Source organism: Trichoderma virens (assembly GCF_000170995.1).
Source record: "Trichoderma virens Gv29-8 chromosome Unknown TRIVIscaffold_75, whole genome shotgun sequence".
Classification (NCBI taxonomy): Eukaryota; Fungi; Ascomycota; class Sordariomycetes; order Hypocreales; family Hypocreaceae; genus Trichoderma; species Trichoderma virens.
Genome location: NW_014013674.1, coordinates 175,533 through 191,235, shown reverse-complemented (window position 1 = coordinate 191,235; position 15,703 = coordinate 175,533). Strand labels below are relative to the sequence as shown.

The 15,703-nt window shown below is 47.3% G+C and overlaps 3 protein-coding genes across 3 annotated transcripts; 1 reads left to right on the top strand and 2 right to left on the bottom strand.

The window, feature by feature from the left end:
- Positions 1–17: 17 nt before the first annotated feature.
- Positions 18–4,981, top strand: TRIVIDRAFT_202307 (uncharacterized protein; the record flags this gene model as incomplete). The annotated part of the gene is made up of 8 exons (XM_014099813.1): positions 18–41; positions 92–122; positions 228–644; positions 738–1,773; positions 1,820–3,713; positions 3,755–4,447; positions 4,490–4,753; positions 4,808–4,981. 8 exons carry the CDS (start codon positions 18–20, stop codon positions 4,979–4,981), a joined length of 4,533 nt encoding a protein of 1,510 aa, XP_013955288.1.
- Positions 4,982–5,553: 572 nt separating this feature from the next.
- Positions 5,554–11,357, bottom strand: TRIVIDRAFT_23442 (uncharacterized protein; the record flags this gene model as incomplete). The annotated part of the gene is made up of 2 exons (XM_014099812.1): positions 5,554–5,975; positions 10,388–11,357. Coding segments are annotated over 2 exons (1,392 nt in total), but the record flags the coding sequence as incomplete, so codon positions are not given.
- Positions 11,358–12,571: 1,214 nt separating this feature from the next.
- On the bottom strand, positions 12,572–13,904 carry TRIVIDRAFT_70145 (uncharacterized protein; the record flags this gene model as incomplete). The annotated part of the gene is made up of 3 exons (XM_014099811.1): positions 12,572–12,927; positions 13,047–13,433; positions 13,556–13,904. 3 exons carry the CDS (start codon positions 13,902–13,904, stop codon positions 12,572–12,574), a joined length of 1,092 nt encoding a protein of 363 aa, XP_013955286.1.
- Positions 13,905–15,703: the final 1,799 nt, after the last annotated feature.

Below are 15,703 nucleotides of genomic sequence, written 5' to 3'. Positions count from 1 at the left end.
TCGCCTGTTGACTGAATATGGCATCCCGTCTCGAGTTTCATGTAAGTTGTCCGTCTGTTTGTTCGGTTTGGTTGGTTTGGTACATGCCCAGTACGTTACCCCGAGGCCTTTGAGAAAGTCCGGTATGTTGTGTGCTTGATAGCACCTAAAGTGGCTAATATGGCACCACGACATGAGCCATATCCTCTCGCTGAGACGACGGGAGCCCTTTGCGTGACTGTGTCCAGTGTACGCGGGCTTCGATTCCAGGATACTGAAAGCTCAGATGGTCCAAAGCCTTGTTCAATCATTTGAGCCTGTTCTACAACAGCTAAGCAAGGCGAGTCCGGCTGAGGAGATATCGAGCATTGATATCATGACAGCTCAAAATATGGAGAGGACATGGAATTGGAACAATGATCTGCCGAAGGCGATGGACTGCTGCCTTCACACCTTAATTGGAGATCAAATCCGCGCTGCTCCGACTTCGCCTGCTGTCCATGCTTGGGACGCCACATTGTCATATGAGCAGCTGGATCGCCTCTCCTCTAAGTTGGCATGGCGGCTGCACGATCTGGGCTTGTCACCAGGCGAGATCGTTCCGCTCTCTTTTGAGAAGTCGGCATGGATTATTGTATCAATCCTAGCCGTGGTTAAGGGAGGAGGTACATTTGTGCTGCTCGACAACGCACTTCCTGAGCAGCGACTCCAGGTCATCGTGTAGCAAGTGAATGCTCGTATTATACTCTCATCTAAAGATTGTCATAGCATGAGCTTACGCCTCGCTGACACAGTCATCCCTGTCTCAGCAAGTCTAGCCTCCGACCTGGAAGATCAAGCAGAACGACAGTTGAATAGCCCAACACCAGACTCAATTTTGTATGTCGCATTTACGTCTAGCAGCACTAGAGTACCCAAGGGAGCACAAGTCAGCCATAGAAATTTTGCCTCTGCCATGCATCATCAGACGAAACAGTTTGCCTACAAGAAAAGTTGGCGGGTTTTCGACTTTGCTTCGTATAGCTTCGACATGTCTATTTTTGGAATTCTCTACACACTCGCTGCGGGCGCTTGCCTTTGCATCCCCAATGACGAAGATCGGAAGAGTGAATTACCAAAGTCCATCAGCGACATGCAGGCAGATTCCGTCATTCTTACTCCCTCTGTGCTGAGGACTTTAGACCCAAAAGAGGTATCTTGCCTCAAGTTAATCATGTCCATTGGTGAGCCCTTGTGTAGAGATGATGTGATTCCATGGGTAGACGCCAGGGTGCAGCTTGTCAATGCGTATGGCCCAGCAGAATGTACCCCAGTCAGTACCATCAACAGCAATGTAGGCGAGGGCGAAGGAAATCCACATATTGGCCGCGGTTTGGGGCATATCACTTGGGTTGCAGATGCCGAGGATCATAATTGCTTGGTTCCAATTGGCAAAGTTGGTGAGCTGTTGCTTGAAGGACCACTTGTTGGCCGTGGGTATGTAGGAAACCTGGAGAAGACACAGGCTGTTTTCATCGAAGACCCATCCTGGCTACTAGTGGGAACCACAGAACACGCCGGAAGGCACGGTCATTTGTACAAAACGGGAGATCTTGTCAGCTATAATGACGATGGCACCCTGAACTACATCGGCCGAAAGGACAACCAAGTCAAAATCCGCGGCCAACGAGTCGAGCTTGGAGAAGTTGAGCATCATGTCAAACAATGCGTAGCTGATGCTGCCCAGGTTGTAGCGGAGGTTGTGTTGAACGGAGACAGCAATACCTATACTGGTCGCTTTTGTTACAAAAACCGGTACAGATGTAGAGGCCGCCCCTTCGACGGTGGAGACAACACATAGTCTCGAGCCCGACGTCGAGAGAGCTCTCACAGAACACCTACCCTCATACATGATCCTAGTGGCAATTTTTCATTTGGAGGAAATGCCCATGACAGCCACTCAAAAGACCGATCGCAAGAAGCTCCGCATTATCGGATCGGAGCTTTTGGCAAAGCAGCTCGCAGAACGACGGACAAGCTCACCGAAACTCAAACAGCAGCCATCGTCTCCAATAGAAGTCCAGCTACGAAGTATATGGGCACAAGTTCTCAATGTCGATGAATCAGATATTGGCGTCGATAGTAGCTTTTTACAACTTGGCGGTGATTCTATCACTGCGATGCGAGTCTCCTCACTAGCTCGAGTTAGTTTCATCAACATCAGTAGCGCAGATGTCCTGCGTGTCAAGACCATATCGAAGCTGGCGGCAGATTCAGCTGTCGCCTGTCCTCTTGCAAGCTATTCTGTCCAGCCATTTAATGATGTAGACAAGACTTTCCCGTTAAGTCCCATGCAGAACCTCTATATGCATCTCCAACCGTCTCCGAACCTGCCTCATGATCAAAACTTCTTCCTTCGTTTGAAGACAAAAAGGTCTCCAGTTGTTATTGAGGCAGCAATTGAAGTTTTGGTTGAGCGACATAGCATACTGCGCGCGCGGTTCTTTCAAGACAATGAGGGAACATGGCAACAGAAAATTAGCCAAGATATCTCTAGGTCAATTTACATATGCACCAAAGAAGCAAACCATGACAATATCGCTGATGCTATCGCACAATGTCGCGACCGCCTTGACATTATGAAAGGGCCGTTGGTTGGAGTTTGTATTATCGACGAGGGTGATGATCAGGCTTTGTTTCTCTCGATCCATCATCTTGTGATTGACTTGGTGTCTTGGAGAGTGCTGTTGCGCGATCTGGAGTCTATTTTGACCTCCAAGGACAATGTAGCCTCTGCGTCGCTGAATTTTCAGACATGGGCATCACTGCAAGAACAGTATGCTGCGGTCTGCTTGGAAACGCAACCAATCAGTCCAGGCAAACCAAAAGCAGACCATCTCGAATACTGGGGAGTAGAGTCTCTTTTAAATAAGTCTGATAGTATTCTCACCAGGACTTTTGCACTCAGTATCCAGGAAACCTCATCCATTTTGGGACACTGTAATGATGCATTCGGAACACGACCAGTAGAGCTCATGATAGCGGCGATCATTCACTCGTTCAGGTCAAGATTTCCAGTTTGTCAAAGTCCCACAGTCATAAATGAGAGCCATGGTCGTGAGCCATGGGACAATTCCATGGATGTTTCTGACAGTGTTGGCTGGTTTACAACCATGTCTCCAGTGCAGGTGGCTTGCGACGTAAATTCCAGCCTGGAAGATGTAATACGATTAACAAAAGATCTGATGCGCAACCAACCACAGAACGGATGGACAAATTTCACATCTCTCTGCAAAGACGCTTCTGGAGCCAAGGAGCTTGCCAAGCGGTTTCCAGTGGAGATTTTATTCAACTACGCTGGAATCTATCAGCAACCCGAGCATGACGACGCATTCTTTGAAAGGCTTGAATTGCCCCATGGTTGTGATCCTCTTACCCGTCTGGAGGTTCAAAGATTTGCCTTGTTCGATATTGGGGTACGGGTAGAGAAGTGCGCCCTCATTGTATCGGTTGCTTACAATAAATACATGAGCCGTCAAGGCGAAATTTGTAACTGGGTCGACAATTTACAGGGCACGCTGACAAATATGTCGAGTGAGCTGCCTACGAGCATCCCTCACTGGACCCTTTCAGATTTCCCACTCGCGTTCCAGACATACGACGAGATTCAAGAATTCTCCCAGTATCATCTGAACCGACTTGGTATCAAACACGGCGATGTTGAGGATATCTTTCCTTGTTCCCCCTTCAGCAGGGTGTGTTAGCTGCCAGCGCCCGATATCCACGAGACTACAAGGCTAAGTTTACCGTCGAAGTGAAAATAGGGTCCGGATCAGGAACGCTAGACATTTCCAAACTTGAGATGGCATGGAAAGAAGTGGTCCGTAAACATGCACTATTGCGATCTCTTCTGATCAACAAAACTGGCAAACCGAGACACACACTTCACGTTGTTCTCAAGGATCCAGTGCCTTCCATCTATCGCATACCGAGACAAGATCCAAATTCCCAGTGGACACTTCAGCATGAGACAAGTGAGACTTACGGGCACGAAGAATTGCAACACCATCTTGTCATACACGAGATCGATGCAACGACAGCCCATATAGAGCTGCACATTAGCCACGCTATCATAGATGGTTTCTCGCTGCAAAATCTCTGGAAAAATCTTCAGGAAGCCTACAATGTCTCTCAGAGCCCTACGGGATCTTATAGAGACTTTGCTGAGTATCTGGGATCGCAACCCAAAGATGCGGCTGCTGACTTCTGGTCTAAACATCTCCAAAATGCTACACCCTGTATCTTACCAGCTTCAGAAGGTGGCCGAGACTCAACTGTTTTTGAAAATATTCCGGTTCCCATTGAATCGAATGATCTAATAAAAGAATTTTGTAGCACCTCGGAGATTACAACCGCAACATTGATCCAGGTTGCGTGGGCCATGGTTCTGAGGCTGTATACTGGCAGTATATCGCCCTGCTTTGGCAATGTTAATTCTGGAAGAGACGTTCCTATCCCTCGTGTCGACTAGATCTTTGGCCCTCTTGTTGGTATGGCGCCATGTCTGGTTTCTTTTGAAAACTCAACAGCGGTGCTTGAGGTCTTGAAGGCCGCTCAACAAGATTACCTTGACAGCCTGCCTCACCAACATGTTCCTCTGAGGGAGATTCACCATATGCTGGGTCTAAAAAAGAAGGCGCTTTTTAACAGTATCATCAGCTTTCAGAGATCATGGAGCGTAGAAGATCAGAACGGTCTGTCAGTGCATCATCTCGATGCCTTTGGTCCAAACGAGGTATGACACCCAATTTGACTGCTCAAGTACATACGACTAATAATGATGCTTCAGTATGACGTTACCGTGCGCGTAAGTGATGGATTTGCTGGGACTGTGGTGAAGTTGACTTTCCTGCCAACTTTCCTCAGTCCCGAGGAGAAGCGCGAGATGGCTCGTGTGTTTGGAAAGGCGATCAGTGCAATTGTTGCTAATCCCTTGCGCAAGGTTGAGGATATTGACCTTTGATCTTTGGTGCGCTTGGTATTCGGGTATTTCTTTTATTTAATACTCTACGTTGAATATCTACATACTTTTACACATTCTTGAAAACATTACCGAGTTTTTACGATTACACTACATTGGTTTCGGTATATCTATTATAGTAAAAGCACTTGGAAGCTTGTTGACAAACTTCACTAAGAAAAACGGCACCAGTTGTAAAGGTTTTTCCCTATCGAAGGTAAGCCTTGCTTAAGAGGTCTTTGATTCCTTCAGGATGCATGAGTAGGTTTTCCCAACGCCCTCTGCCGTTGCATAAAGCTAGCACACTAAGACGGTTTAAGGAGAGAATTTTAACTGGAATCCGAGGTTAACTTAAAGGAATTTATTTAACGCTGTGGAAACGCTGACGGACGAAGCAATTAAGAATTAAGGGAGCCAATTACAGCGGTAAACCTCTATATAGTTATCTATTTACATATATTGCAAGCTTAAAGCGTAGTTTTGCCCTCAATGAGATTGACAGCCATACCACTATACTACATTAATATAAGTACCCAGCTACCTACCTACCTACGTCACAGAAATGCTGCCATAGGAGGGATGTTAGCATTCTTAGCGGCATTAATATAGTTAGTAACCTGGTAGTCTAAGATAACCTTCCGGTCAAAAGCGAGCTTAGCCGCAGCTGTAACCTTACTAACGTAATCCTTATGAGTAGGGTAAAGAGCATAGAGCTTAGCAGAAGAGAAAGGGTAAGTGTTCCCACTGAGACCGTTATTGTTTCCACTATAGGCGGCAATAGGAACAGTAATCTCAGGCAAACGGATGTCGCCCTTAACGTTGCCGTTGGCATCGCGAACATAATCACTTGCAGTGCCATTTAACTTGACCTCCATATGGGGGAAGACAGGAGGTGAGTAATGCTTATCTCGCACCCACAGTGTAACTTGGCGATAAATTGCATCCAGGCTAGGCTGCCAGTTTACAGCACTTATATTTGTGTTGTTAGGGAGAGCAACTGGAAATCAATCAAGTTTTCGCTGCCCTTCTAGGAAAATCTCAGCGCCAAGGTTCGCATGTGAGCCACCAGTGATTTCCCATTCACGGAAGGTGCTACTAGGGTCTTGCCTATTACCCGCTTCAGCATAGGCAAGAGCCTCGGTCTCTGAGTTCAACATAAATATGGGTGCGTTGATGTCCTTGCGTACTATCGTTGGGATAGCACGAGAGTGAGCATTAATGTTCGTGACATTAGGGTGAGCAGGGATAAAACTGTAGTCCGCTGCGAAACCAGCACAGATAACTGGAATAACTGAGTCAAAGGTGGCATTAAGATTCTGCACGCCGTTGACGTAACCTAGCACTCGTGTCCCGGACTGCGAACCTCCAGTAAGGATTACCTTCTCAGGGATCCAACCACTAGAAATCTTGCCAGTGCGAAAGATTCGGCCAGCAGCAGTAGCGATGCCGTAGGAAATAGCATCATCGGGGATATTTAAAGTGCCATATCGAGCAGGATCCCACTGAACAAGACCCTGAGGGTTAGGAGACTGGCCATTAACGCCAACTGTCTGCGCAGAGATACCGGCCCAAATGTATCCATTCTTATAGATTCCAGGAGTATCAGCCGAAGTTATATCAAAACCAGCGGAGACATTTATCCACTCAATAACGACATCTCCGTTAAAGTTCTTCCTATCAATAGGACGACGAACTAAGACACGGGTCTTATAAGGAGCGGTGCTATTGTACGATAGCTTCCATAAGCCATCTTGTGTCAGGTTGCCAATAACGTTATAACGGTTTCCATAGCCGGTGAGGAAGTACTCCTCCTCGACGTATCCAAGAGAGGTAATATTGCCAGCAAAAGCGCTAAACGGATGGCCCTTTGTCCCACCAACGATAGGGTCATCGACAGTGGGAAGAGGGAGGATATTGGTAGGATGATGCTTATGAGTAGCTACGGCGGTTGCGCCGACGCCGCCTAAGATGGCAAAAGAAACAAGAAACGAGAGCATACTCTCTTATAGAGCTGTTTTAAAGTGGAATGCTGCTGAAGTCTATAGAATTTTCTAGCGTACATTTTAACTTGTAGAGGGAATTGGGGGTTTTTATTATGTTTCTAGGCTGTACTGATTGCTATAGTAGTATCTACCTGTTTACGTTACTATAGCCGATGAATGACGAATCCGAGATGGAAAACGGAGGTTATAGTGCCCGACGCTCATGACATATTTACTTTCGTATAATATATACAATACAATATATTATTTCAGTCAGACTAACCCCTTACTGATCGGCAGAATCGTCAGCCCGCCGGGTAGTTGTTAATTCTTATTCTGCCGATTCGGCTCCGAAGGTCTCTAGAGCACAAGAAATTGACTATTTTTTGCTATTCCCCTATTTCTTCCTTATGTAGCGTATGGTAAGAACTAGTAATTGAAACGGAAATAGTAGTAGAGAGTATAACATTAATTTTTAAGGAAGTTTAGCCAGCTTTTTGGTTTATATAAAGCATCCAGTCCGCCCTAGACTTAAGCCATAACAATTACTATACACATCCTCGTTAAACGTTATCTTCTTGCTATCAGAAGTTTGAACAAATGATTGCCTGCTTTACTCTCGCGCTCCTCGGTAGCGTAAGCACCGTTATTGCCACGGCAATACCACAGCATTACCTCCCAACGCTTGAAGGTCCCATTACCGGGGGGGGTTATGGGCCGTCCAGATGGGGCCAAGCCAGATATTCAGACTGTCGGCTATGAAGAAAAAGAGTTTTTCTATAACGGTACTGCCCAGCGTTTTGAGGTCGTTGGAAATCTAACTATCGACGGCTTCTGGACGTTAGAGGCGACAAACAGCAGCACGTACAAGACGCGCATGCTAGTTCGATTACCACTCAATCAGACGAATTTCAATGGAGATGTGCTACTTGAGTGGATCAATGTATCAGGAGGCTCTGACCTTATTGCTGCTGATCACCCAGGCGTCTACGAAGCTGGATATGCCTTTGTTGCTATATCCGCCCAGGCCGTGGGTATTTCTGGTGAAGCTCCTAAGCCTATGGGGCTTAAGCAGTGGGATCCTAAGCGATATGGCTCTTTGAATATTTTGGATGATGGCCTGTCATACGATATTTACACTCAAGCGGCCAAACTGGTTAAGAGCGGTAAGCCGCTAGATGGCCTAAAGGTTGAGAAAGTCATTGCTGTAGGTGCGTCTCAGTCTGGGACTCGACTTATCGCCTACGCAAACGGGGTACAACCACAGACAAACATCTTCGACGCTATTGTCCCAATCGTTGCTGCTGGCAATACTGGCGATTTCACTTCAGTGCCTGACCAGACCAGTGCTGGGCAGCTGAGTCGATCATTTCCCGCCAAGATTCGCACGGACCTTAAAGTACCTGTTTTTGCGATTAACGGCGAAACTGAGTCTTTGACCTACTTCCAGCAGGGAACCAGACAGCCTGATACAAACAAATTCCGTGAATGGGAGGTTGCCGGTTCCTCTCATGCCAACGTCCTCAACTTAGAGTGGCTATTACCTCAGCAGCTTCTTGATGGCTTAAACACTACCATCAACTTCAACAATAGCTATGTTGATTATATGCCAACAGCTGATGCCGCTTACCGTCATGTCTCAAAGTGGATCCGTGATCCTAACTATGAGCCGCCAACCTTTCCGAAGATGGCTATTGAGGTCTTTGCGAATGGATCCTCTGATTATATTCGTGACTCTAATGGAAATGCTGAGGGTGGCATTCGTTTGCCTGAGCTAGTAGTCCCCATTGCAAGCTACACTGGCCTAACACCTTTTCTCTTTGGCACCACGACCAATTTCACAGCCGCAAAGCTGGATTCGTTATACCCAACCCAGAAGGACTATGTGGATAATGTCACATCCGCAGCTCAGACGTCTCTACAGCAGGGTGTTATTTTACAGTACCGTGTGGATCAGTACATTGAAGCCGCTAAATCAGCGAATGTTCCTCCAAACTATCGCTAAACCTAACCGTGAGATATCCTGTGGTTATGGCCTAACTGTTACGGTTCAATCAAATTGCTAGGTTGCACTGACTATATGTCATAACCTACTGCACCAAGGATTGCCTGTAATGCATTGAAATACACAGAAACTGGTTCGTGCACGCCGTGAGGTCTACTACATTGCCTACCCTAATCTTACATCATTATCCAAGATGGCTTGTCAATTGTATTTCCTTTGTATTTTTTTTTTCTCTATATGTCTAGTACATTAGTATTGGCGCAGCCCCCCCAAAAAGATATTGTAACGCCAGATGTTTGGATTACCTAGGAGATCAGCTTAGCTTGTTGCACTGGTCGTTGGAATAATAACATATGCATTTACATAGAAACGTTATCTATTCTTATTTATTTTAATATGAATAGTTAGGTATCTCTAATTCAAGCTATTATAATGTGAATTAATACTATTACTGCTACCTTAATTATTATGTTTGTATTAAACCCAGACTCCTTAACTAACCTTGGTCTTTTTATCAACCATGATACGTATGCGTTGATATGTTTTTAGAAAAGCTGCGGCTATGCTTTATTTGTTTGCAACTCCTGCATTACGACGTATCTTTGGGAGAAGCACAATGTGCCAGAGAACCTAAGAAGAGATCTTACCTGTGCTTATGGCATATACGGAGCCAAAGTCTATCTACTTCCAGGACAACAAAATTTCTCGCCTATTGAATACTAGCAGCAGCCAATGCAATGAAGGATCTGACGTTCCACAGCACAGCTTGCGTAGGAGGAGAACCCATGAGCTGGACAGCACACAACAAGTGAAGCATCTGGGGCGACAATAGCGCTTCCCATTTCCCTGAAGAAGATGGGCTCGAGGAACGAGGATAAATTAAGTTATACTTTTGCTTTGACAACTGCGCTTACACGAAAAAGGACACTTTTGAAAAGATAGGTATTCAAATTGTTTCTATACAAGTATCCACCAGACTTGAAAATGACCTGCCTATGTTTTGCACCCCATGGCTCAATAACATTCGAAGTATTATTGCGACACAACCCCATTACATTTTTGAGGATGGGATTCTGACCTCCTTCGCCATCTTGATGAGCTGTTGCGCGCGAACTGACAAAATTAGTCCCTCTGATACAGCCTTGTGGCATGCAGCTCTGACTTTTGCCACGTAGTTTCGGCTGTTTCCATATAGCTCATGAAGGGTCGTGGCATTGAACGGCACAGAAGTGCCTAGAAGGCTGTTGGCTTCACCGTTGTTTGTGGTAATTGGAACCAATACCTCTGGCTGCCGTGCACCGCCAATCACATTACCGTACTGATCGCGGGCGAGAGATGATGTATTACTATTCCCTGATGGAGGTGCAATCTCAAACCGTGGAAACCTGCCAGGCTGACCCATCCCTCTTACCCATGCGGAACCGTGTTGATATGCGGCATCCACTGGAGGCAACCAGCTGACGATATCAAGGTTTGCCGGCGCCGTGGCTGCAGTGACGCTGTCTCTTGTAGCGTAGGCGATAATCTTATCCAGCACCAACTTGTTCGCGTGTGAGCCACCGGCAACCTCCCAGTAGCGGTACTTGTCAGTATCGTCCTGTCGTGTCCCATCCAGATAGTTGTTGAGCGCCTCCGTCTCAGTGCAGATCTGGTGAACGGGAATGTCAAGATCAGTGCGAATCTTTGTTGGTATTGCGCGAGATGGTGCTGATGCTCCGGGTCTCGCCACGTCGGGATTGAAGTCCGATGCCATGCCCCCGTTAATAAGTGAGAAGATCATGTCGACGGAATTGGCGAGGGGCTGAACACCGTTGGCATACGCAGCCAAGCGGATCCCGGACTGTGACTCGCCGACTGCGAGAACATGCTTCGGTTGGAGACCGGGAACTTTGCCAGATTTGAGAACGTTGACAGCTTGCGTGAAGATGTCATAAGACACATTCTCATCTTCAATATGGAGTGAGCCGTATCGCTCGGGGTCCCACTGCGTAAGACCCTGCTTGACAACGCCAGCTTCCTGGAAGCCGTCAAGACCGACAAGCTGAGCGGAGACACCAACAAAAGCGTAGCCAGCCTCATAAACACCGTTGGAGTCAGATATCATGAGATCATATCCAGAAGACACATTGATCCATTCAAGAATAACATCTCCGTTGAAATCTTTTCTGTTGGCTGGCCGACGAACTAGAATCCGAGTCTTGTATGGTGATGTGCCGTTTGGTTGGATGGTCCAGAAGCCGTCAGGGGTAAGTTCTCCAACAACTGCATATCGCTGGGCGTTACCGGAGATGAAGTATTCCTCTTCCACGTAGCCGATGTCTGAGATGTCCCCAAGCCAGGACCCAAAAGGATGGCCGCGTGTACCACCAGTGATTGGGCCTTCAATGGTAGGGACGACGGGCCGTCCGTGAAACTGATGAGAAGAGAGTACTCCTTGTCCTGCTAGAAACACTGCCGCTAAGAGGGCATTGCGAACTTTAGAAGACGCCATGGAGCAGAAATTGAGTAAGTAATTCAAGTGAATATCAAGACTTACGGTCCTAGACAGTTAGAAATATAAGTATCAAAGCGAGATGCGTACTATTTTAATGACATGCGGATTTCGGTCATTCAGAATGTTGGGATTTCAGTAGTCGGCGGTGTACGGCGGACTCGTCACTGGGTCGCGATGCCACTCATAGCGTCATGAACCTAGAGAGTCAGTCGTGTCCTAATCACGAAGTCGCCGTCGGGATTATTTCCAGTAATGGAATCAATGTGCGTCGATAGTTATATTCCTCGCAGCCCTTAACAATGTAGTGCGTTTGGCTATTGTCACGATGTTCCTTCTTTTCGTCTAGCGTCTCACGATCTGTTGATTCTCAATTACGCTACTGTTGAACGCTCCATGCATACCCAACCCCGGATAATCTACTGAAATATTTTGCTTTTAACGTGGAGTCTTCGACGGGGCCCTGACTATTCCTTATGCAGCCATCGTGAGAATTACTGTATTGAGTAATAACATTAGGCGTCCAGATTGCGGGGCAGCTGGCCGTTGTATGATTTGATAGTAATAGGGGAAGGGGGGCCCGTTCAGCGCAACAATGCTTGAGTAGGGCTGGCCGCGATTTGACCCGGACTACAAGACTCTAGTCCAGTCGGATCTGGGTACCTGTAACAACCCGGAGGTCATTTTCAACTACCCATCGCTCTACGACGCACTACGCTTCACGATCACTACGGGCGCTCTAGGTACATGTATATCAGTGTGAGTTCGGTACGCGAAACAACAGGAGGCCGAGGAGTCAATCTCTCTTAGACGATCTATAGAATATAGGAATACGTCTAAGTGTCTGAGTATGGTGGGTTTCTAGAAAGAATAAAGCTTTGAGTTGGAATTAGTAAGATAGAGATTGAGGAAACAGATATAAAGGAGATTGAGAATTAATTAGCAGATGAGATCCGCATCCCTCCTCGCGCCATCGTATCCCGAAGGTATGCCTAAGTACTAGTGTACAGACCCGAGCATGTAGGTAGAGGGTTAATATCCGTTCCACTGTCTAATAACAATTCTACCACCCCCTTGCAACCCGCCTCAGACGCTCTATGAAGTGCACTGCCGGTTTATAGTTTCTCGAAATAGGTTTGCTTCTGTTCCAATACGGTGAGCAGCATTTCAACAACATCTCGATGCTTGGCCCCAGCCGCGAGTTCCAAGGGGGTGCCAATGAATCCTCCCATATTAAGGTCGTCGCCTGCGTCTAGCAGTAGCTTCACGACTGTGCCGCGGCCGTTTACACATGCTGCTAGCGGGGTGCCCAAGAATTCCATGGGAGCGTCGATATTGGTACCAATGGCAAGAAGATTCCTGACTATCTGCTCGTCTCCCTTTGCGGCGGCTTCGTAAGCGGCCATGCTAGAGAGTGCTTGTTTCCTATCTACCACGTTTTCGAATCTGTAGCTTTTGCCACAAATGTGAACTATTATAGGGTCTAAGCTAGTGCTACTGCTGAAATGGTTGCGGGGTCTGTTTTCCCGGGTTAATGTGACTCCCTCGTGGTGTCGGTCATCGTCTGAAATGATGCTGAGCTGGCCATACTTGTCCCTTGCTTGGTTTTGTCCTCTGCGCTGTGCCGGTGTTCGTCAACACTGTATTGATTCCCGTCATCAAGGTTGAATATGGGCTTGGGCGACAGGATGGCTTCCAACCACGACTTGATCCTTGTGTGCAACTCTATCGTTCTCTCTGTCTCGTTTCTTGCCGCTAGCTCCTGGCGTCGTAGGGTGTCCAAACTTGTTCGGCATGAAGTCTTGTTTATTGAGAATTCTGATGGCGGCGGCGACGTCTCCTGGTGCTGCCACTCGTTGTAAGTCATATGCATTAGCTGACTTCGATCCAGACCCGACCTCTGATCAATCCATGTGCGAGCAGCGATTTCCGCAGCCGGGTCATCGGCAACGACGAGGTGGCGCTGCGGATATAACCCTCCGTGCATGGATCGTAGCTTGGCTTCTTAGCCCTTCTCGCCGTCTTGCCAGCGCACCAGCCTCGACATCTCGTGCCACGCCTTATACATGTACTCTCCATTAGGCGTGATAACCGCGTACAAGACGAAAACAACAGTTTAGGATATCTCTTTCGTAGTTCCACGCCCACATCAATCATGGCCCGGTCGACGCGGCTGTCGAAGATCACCCCCTTGTCTGTCAGTAACTCTCCACTTAGGGGATTTCTTGCCGTTTCATTAACAATGTCGCATTGCAACCCGAGTCTGCTGTGTACGATCTCCAGTATGAAGTTATAGGGGTTAACCCCCACTCCAACAAAAGATAAGACTTGATTCATGAAGGTGTGGTAGATATGTTCGTAACTGTCTCTGTCCCCTTGAGGATCATCATCAGGTGGTGTTTCCCGTGCAAGTTTGACCAAATACTTGGCGAAGAATACCATGATCATCGTGGGAGAGATATGTAGATGCCTTATTTCGAATTAGTTGTGCCCATATGCCTCCACAGACTTCTTCTTAACATCTTCGTGCAGATCATTGAAAGAGTTGTAGTGCTTATTATAGCCTTTCAGAATTGTTGACCGGAACAACTCCCAACCCTTGCTGTGGTGTACGCCCTGGCTATCTTTGTGCAGCAAGGATTCCTTGGAAATATGATAAGAGTAGTAGGCGCTCGCTTTGGCAAAATCTTGTTCCCTGAGGTCGATTTGTAGTGTGATCCCGGATGGGTCTTAGCTTTTTCTCCACATGATACCAAATAGGCCGGGATCTTTCCTTCGGTTTCCAGGTATGAAGTAGCGAAATCCGATTGTTTATTAGTCAAGTCTGGATTTTTCGCCTCTCTCTCAACTCTCCGCGTCACGAGTCTTGTCCCGAGGATCTCGTGGATAGGGTAGAACTCCCAAGGTTGTACTTTTGAAGTGACACGACTTGGATTCTTGTCATGGGCTACAAAAGCCTTGTAGAGCTGTTCCAAGACGAAGGCATCAACCTCGTGAAGAAATAGACCATGGCGTATTCCATTGTCGATAGCAGTAGCTGAATTGTCGACGATACTCGATGCATGCTCGTAGAGCCCACGATGACAGAATACATAGCCAAAGTTGTGAGTTAGTTTGATAGGCCCGGGTAGTCGTGGGTCGAGTAGATTGCTAGGGCAATAAAGTTTCTTTTGCTCTGGTCCGGATTCGTTCGATGATGGTTGAATAGTCTGGAGACGAATGCTGGATGAGCGATCTCGGAAACCGCATTTTCTTGGTCCATTTTGCTGGTCTCTTTGTGGAAGACTTGATGAGGATGCCTTGTTTGGATGAGAGGATGAAGCCCAAGTGCCGTGTGTTGAATAACGTCTTTTGCGTTGAGTCTGATATAGGCTGTTGCTGGTCGCGGGCTGGAGAGATGAATGGCGGGTAAAGATGCTGGTGCGTCTCCTTTATAGGAGAGACAGTAGGATGATTCCGCATGGACAAGTTTCCATGTTGGTTCTCGTTGATTATAGCACCTACACGCGGTGGACAAAAATAGACTGGTATCGTTCGGCTTAAGTTAACATCATGTTAGACATCCATCTTTACCGGGCACAAACTCGTGTGGTCCGCACTGAATGCGATTGATTCCATCTGTCTTAACCATACCATAGGCAGCTTGAAGCGGACGGCATCGAGGGTCCGCGAGGCTCAGCCAAAGACCTCTCCACTGCTCTGCGTGGCATTGGCTATACTGCGACAACGCCTGGGCTACTTAAATGTAAGAAGCGCTGCTGGTGCCGCCAAATCTGATGGGTTCTGTAGCTGCTTTTGGCGACAGAGGCAGCGAGACAAAGCTTCTTCCCTTTCCACCCCATCGAATTGACAGTCTATGTCAGGTAGTTTCGAGGTCTAGTTTCGAGAGTCAAAGGCAGTCTTCCATCTTCCGGTGCAAAAGAAACCGTTCTTGCTCGGCCAAGTCTCCAAATATGATTTTTTTCGGTCGAATCCTTCAAGTGGGTTAGGTCATGGGTCAGTTGAGGTTACGTCTCGCAACATCAGTCCAGGCTTTTTGCAGACCCCTTCCTCCTCCACTACTGTACTACATTATGTACAAGTAGTTCTGTCAGCTGTGGACCTCCTGTTCCCCTGCCGTCGGCGGAGGATCGATGGACTGGACGTGCACCTAAAGACGGGCATGGGCGCACCCCATAACCCCTGCAGCGAACGCTCCAGCGCTTTTCAGCGGATGTGTGTGCTCCAGCTTACAAGCATGTACATTG